The sequence below is a fragment of the Salvelinus alpinus genome, chromosome 4 (assembly GCF_045679555.1).
Source record: "Salvelinus alpinus chromosome 4, SLU_Salpinus.1, whole genome shotgun sequence".
NCBI lineage: Eukaryota > Metazoa > Chordata > Actinopteri > Salmoniformes > Salmonidae > Salvelinus > Salvelinus alpinus.
In genome coordinates, this window is record NC_092089.1 from 99010367 (window position 1) to 99016522 (window position 6156).

The 6156-nt window shown below is 41.1% G+C and overlaps 1 protein-coding gene across 1 annotated transcript; it reads right to left on the reverse strand.

Annotated features, from left to right (window-relative positions):
* Positions 1 to 5748, reverse strand: LOC139574796 (ganglioside GM2 activator-like). The gene is made up of 4 exons (XM_071399680.1): positions 5461 to 5748; positions 5203 to 5355; positions 1917 to 2099; positions 1 to 1228 (listed from the first exon to the last, which is right to left on the reverse strand). The coding sequence occupies exons 1-4, from the start codon at positions 5557 to 5559 to the stop codon at positions 1070 to 1072; spliced, it is 594 nt and encodes a 197-aa protein (XP_071255781.1). The 5' UTR covers positions 5560 to 5748; the 3' UTR covers positions 1 to 1069.
* Between the last annotated feature and the right edge of the window lie 408 nt (positions 5749 to 6156).

The following is a 6156-nucleotide window of genomic DNA, read 5'->3' on the forward strand; positions in this document are numbered from 1 at the left end:
TTACCAACATATTGGATATTATTTTATTTAAAAGGCTTTTACAGTGAAATATTGGCCAGCAATGCTGATTTGTTACAGTAGTATTGTCATTTCTAAATAATCAAGGCGCAATTTTTCATGTTGATTCCTAAAAACTTCAATACTTGATTACCATTTCATTTGAATTTTGATTGAAGAACTGGTTATAGAATAGGATTAGGGGTTTGGTATTATAAGGAGGGAATTGATTGCCTGTATTAATCCCATTTCCCTTTGAAACATCACACAGTCGCACTTGATTCGTAGACCTCAATTCCAGCAGGTCTACTTAGGCACTTTGAATGTCAACAATAAAAACACCGTCAGAAAACAGATCAATACACAAATCAACAGGAAGAACAACATATTCCCAGGGGTTCTAAAATCACAAGTGTCACCACTAGCAACAGGAAGTAGCATTACAATCCATAGAACCAAAAACAAATGACACAGTAAGAGTCATCTGAAACGACTATGGCACAATAAAAACTCCTAGTCATGTGACCAGCACCTTACCCAGGGTAGAAGCCAATGAGCAATAGAAGCATACCCACAGCCATTCACCCTCGACAAGGAATCTAATCAAATTCATTCTGTATAAAAAAAGACAGTGTAAAACATTCTGAAAAATAATCAAACAGGCGATGACAAGTTCATAGCAGTACAGTAGGAAGCCAGTAGGTAGCCATGCAAATCACGCAAACGGTTTGACCTGAAAGTGATTTGTGTCCTAAACTACAGTAGCAGCTCAGTTACTGCTCATTTGGTACAGGGCCAGTATCCACAAAGTATCTCAGAGTGCTGATCTAGGATCAGGTCCACCCTCCTATTCATTACGATTGTAAAGGTAAAACCGATCAGTACTCCTACTCAAAAAGACTTTGTCTATACAGGCCCCGTTCTCAATTGTCAGTTTGATGAGATGAGAAGAGAGGAGCGCAGAAGTTCCCTTGAGAATCAAGAAGACAAAAGGTTCAGTATAGCAGCTCACTGAATGGCACATTATGTTCCCCGTGTCCACCATTTAATTAGAGTGGAAAGAGAAGGTCATTTAGTTATTAGAGTGGACAGCAAAGGTGATTTTGAGGCAGCCCAGTTCTTTTCCCATAGCTCCCAGCACTCCCTGTACCCTGTAGTGTCCGTTGGTCAGCCAATAGGGCAGGTCAATGTGAGGGACGTGGAAGTCTGACTCTGGTAGTGTGTACATCCCCTTAGAACAGACAGGAAATAGAGGTTAACCAATACACTTTCACTATGTCCCAAATGGCATCCTATTCCCTAGATAGTGCACTACTTATGACCAAGGCTCATAGGGCTCTTTTCAAGGGTAGAGCACCTTGGTCAAAGTACTGTATATTTAGGGATAGGGTGTTATTTGGGAAACAGCCTTTGAGTGAAGCATGTTTTACTGTATAGAAAAGGTATGCACCCGTAGGAGACAGAAAATAGGTCATTTGAGCCCAATAGACATGAATTGAGTAAACAGAATACTTTTGTTGTTGTTGAGAAAAACAGAATGAGTAGTGAGCAACAGAACGTTAAGTGCACATGTTCAAAACATTCAGAGAACGTTTATTTTTTACTTTGTTGTTTGGCCAACTGCTGTTCAACAAACATCACTCTGTTACCAATCATTCAGAGTGCTATCAACGGACATTCACTACATTGCACTGAACAGAATATGAAAGAGGGAAGTAGCCTAAGCATTAACCACTGGAGGAACAGGTTCTTCCTTGGGGGTGGGTTCAAACGGCAACAAACGGAAGAAAATGGACAGACAGGCTTATAGAGGGACTAACAGGACTTGTCCAATAAGAAATGGCCATGATCATTTGTCATTGCAAAACAGTTTCAAATGATTGTGCCCTAATGAACACAACCATAAACGATAGACTCACAGCTTTAAAGGGACAGTGGCAGGGGATGCCATAGGTGTGTAGAGGTTCAGGACAGTCCTGTCCTGGCGGTATCAGCTGGTTGAGCAGGTCACAGACGTCTGGATAGTGGCAGCTCCCGATCTCTTCCACACACGGCACATCAATCCAGAACCCTGCCATCTCCTTCTCCAGTGTCACGTTCACCTAAGAGGAGAGAAATACAGTACCAATCAAACGTTTGGACACACCTACTCATTCAAGGGAATAGAATAATAGTGAAGGAATCAAAACGATGAAATAACACATATGGAGTCATGTAGTAAGCAAAAAAGTGTTAAACAAATCAAAATATATTTTATATTTGAGATTCTACAAAGTAACCACCCTTTGCCTTGATGATAGCTTTGCATACTCTTGGCATTCTCTCAACCAGCTTCATGAGGTAGTCACCTTTCCTTAATGCATTTGAGCCAATCAGTTGTGTTGTAACAAGGTATGGGTGGTATACAGAAGACAGCACTATTTGGTAAGAGACCAAGTCCATATGATGTCAAGAACAGCTCAAATAAGCAAAGAGAAACGACAGTCCATCATCACTTAAGACATGAAAATCAGTCAATATAGAACACTTCAAGAACTTTGAACGTTTCATCAAGTGCAGTCGCAAAAACCATCAAGCGCTATGATGAAACTGGCTCTCATGAGGACCGCCACAGGAAAGGAAGACCCAGAGTTATCTCTGCTGTAGAGGATAAAGTCATTAGTTACCAGCCTCAGAAGTCAGCAAATAACTGCACCTCAGATTTCACACCATCTCCTCTGGCTGCATCAGGCCTTCATGGTTGAATTGCTGCAAAGAAACCACTACTAAAGGACACCAATAAGAAGAGACTTGATGGGCCAAGAAACACGAGCAATCGACCAGTGGAAATCTTTCCTTTGGTCTGATGAGTCCAAATGTGAAATTTTTTGTTCTAACCGCCTTGGCTTTGTGAGACGCAGAGTAGGTGTGTGGTTCCCGCATGTGTGTGGTTCCCACTGTGCAGCATGGAGGAGGTGTGATGGTGTGGGGGTGCTTTGCTGGTGACACTGTCAGTGATTTATTTAGAATTCAAGGCACACTTAACCAGCATTCTGCAGCGATATGCCATCCCATCTGGTTTGTGCTGAGTGGAACTATAATTTGATTTAACAGGGCAATGACCCAAAACACACTTCCAGGCTGTGTAAAGGCTATTTGACCAAGAAGGAAAGTGATGGAGTACTGCATCAGATGACTTGGCCTCCACAATCACCCGACCTCAACCTAATTGAGATGGTTTGAGATGAGATGGACCACAGAGTGAAGGAAAAGCAGCTAACAAGTACTCAGCATGTGGGAACTCCTTCAAGACTGTTGGAAAAGCTTTCCAGGTGACTACCTCATGAAGCTGGTTGAGAGAATTCCAAGAGTGTGCAAAGCTCTCATCCAGGCAAAGGGTGGCTACTTTGAAGAATCTCAAATATATTTTGATTTGTTTAACACTTTTTTTGGTTACTACATGATTCCATGTGTTATTTCATAGTTTTGATGTCTTCACTATTATTCTACAATGTAGAAATAGTAAAAAATAAAGAAAAACCCTTGAATGAGTCAGCGTGTCCAAACTTTTGACTGTTACCAGGACCAGTTAACTGGGATGTCTGGATCAACAGTAGGCTACAGTAACAGTACGCCTATCCACAAGGTAGGCCATCACACAATTACGTTTACCTATGGACAAAATGCTGTTATAACCTGGGTGGTTCGAGCCCTAAATGCTGATTGGCTGACAGCCGTGGTATATCAAACCATATACCACATGTTAACTGGGATGTTATAAAAAATGAAGTATATGTCAATAAAACTATTTTACAGACGTACTGCCAGGCTTGGTCAAGTTACCTAAGAGGAGACAATAGGACCAGTACGGCAGTGTTTTAAAAAACTTGCCTAATGTCAGGCTATTCTTGACTTGGACATTGCACCCTAGCTGTTTACAGCAAAGCAGAAACTGGTTTATTCCTCCATTGCAATGATGTCACCGATGTTAGAGAGAAATATAAGTAGGAAAGAAAGGAAAAATCTGACACTGATCTATGTGATTGATTTCTAGGAAGAACAGGCAAGTCAGTCTTTTCTCCATTGCATCAACTAAACCAATACGAGTTGGGAACAACAGACTGTCCAGTATGTGAAAGCTGTCTGTTGCAAAAACGTTCAAAATACAACAATATTATTACATTAGTGCATTCTTGATCAGAACATTGCCAACACCACTGTCAATGCCATCCCTTCTCTTGTGAACTCTGCTTTTTAAGGGTGAGCATTGAATCAGGAAGTCTACTGTATATTATATCTATATTTGGACCATCAGTGTAGCAGAGCAGGTGTTTATGTGGTGAGCTGCTCACATGAAGCTCATCCTTGAGTCAGACATACCTCCCCAGCCAAGTTTCTACCTGTTTAACAACACAGCACCCATAGCCACCCAGAAGAACCCAGAAGAACCCAGAGCCACCCAGAAGAACCCAGAGCCAACAATTGACACACACAGACAAAGTGGAATAGGCTATCACACGGCTGAATAGGCCTACAGACTGATATGGCAAAGTAATAGCTTTCAATTCACAGTTGGTAAGTTTTTCAGGAGGAAGTAGAACTTCAGGAGGAAGTAGAACTATAGTGTTTCAAACTTGATTTGATTGTGACCATTTTTATCCACGAAGAGCCTATTCATTCTATATATTTGCCTAGTGGTTAAGAGCATTGGGCCAGTAACTGAAAGGTCGTTGGTTCGAATCCCCAAACCAACTAGGTGAAAAATCACTTTACCCTAATTGCTCCTGTAAGTCGCTCTGGATAAAAGCGTCTGCTAAATTACTTTTATAAATATGTACTGCATAGACACAGGAAGTAGTTTGAGGCGGGGGTGTTCTTAATTATATAACTACCTTTTTTTGCCAAGCACTACAGATGTCTATATCTCTGCTTATACAGGACTAGTAAAGGCCCAGTGCACTACATTTGTAAAAAATAAATAAATATTTTTTTATATGTTTTTGTTATTATTCAGGAGGTCCTGCAGTACCCTCACTTCCCGTGGCTATGTATATACTGTATGTATATATTAAAGACAGTCAATACCATATGCCTACCTTGAAAACTAATGGATGGTTAATAGCAAAAACTTTAACAAACAAGTATACTTTATAAGTAATCAAATAGCATTCAATATCTAATTTTAGCATTTGAAGAGGCGGCCCTTGGTGCATGCTTAGTACTCACAGCGAGGGGAGCGCCCAGCTCGACCGTTGTGTTCCCGGACGCACTGGCCTTTAGGTCCCCTGGAACTGTGATGGGATCCGGGGACAGGGTTAGGGTCTTCAGAACCGCTGGGTCGTCTGGCTTACCGCAGTTCTCCCATGAGAACCCAAAGATCTGTGCAAGAATATTGAATAGTCTACGTTACTGTACTAAACATAATGAATTGATAGAGTAGGTTAATGAACAACATTTGACTAAAAGTAAAGATATTTCACTCACCTTCGCAGAATATGCTGTGCGCGTATTCTCGAAAACCAAAGCGCAATTCACCTGCATTACAATGCATAGCATTATCACATTAACAATAAAACATTTCATTGTGCTCAACTAATCTACAACTTAACTAGAAATAATTATGGTTAATTCAAGATAACAACAGAAAGCGCGTAAACTAAGACCGTGCACAGCAAAAACGAATCGAGGATGACTGAGTCACAACACGTTGACACGGTGCGGTAAATATTTCTTTCCATTTCATGAAGTTCAGTCTCACTTCCGTGTTTATATAATCACTACCGAGGCTCGTGACAGACTCCTCGCCTCCTTCTCAAACCCCATTGGAGGAGAAGGTCAAATTGGGCGGAACCTCTGGCTCTCTCATCCAATGGAGTTTGAGAAGGAGGCGATGAGAGAGAAGAGAGGACGCGAGGAGTATGCAGGTGAGACCTTCCCACAGTCAGAAGCATACTTACTGGATGTATTAGTTTTGGTAATCAATTTAATCACTCACTTGATACCTACAATCAGGACATTGGTCTTTCGTTTTTAGATTAACAAATTGTGATACAGGCTTTTGTGAACAAATCTAGTCCATAGCCTGTCCCCAATACAGAGAAAATGCAGTGGTTGCCAGATTTTGTGATATATTCGGCAAGTAGCCACACAAAACTGAAAGCCATTAGTATCCCACCCAAG

Coding starts and splice junctions, on each gene's coding strand:
- LOC139574796 (XM_071399680.1), bottom strand. CDS start 5,559: ATGAAATGTTTTATTGTTAATGTGATAATGCTATGCATTGTAATGCAG. Junction 5,356..5,460: donor GCACAGCATATTCTGCGAAG/GTGAGTGAAATA, acceptor ATTCTTGCACAG/ATCTTTGGGTTCTCATGGGA. Junction 1,229..1,916: donor GCCACTGTCCCTTTAAAGCT/GTGAGTCTATCG, acceptor GTCTGTTCTAAG/GGGATGTACACACTACCAGA.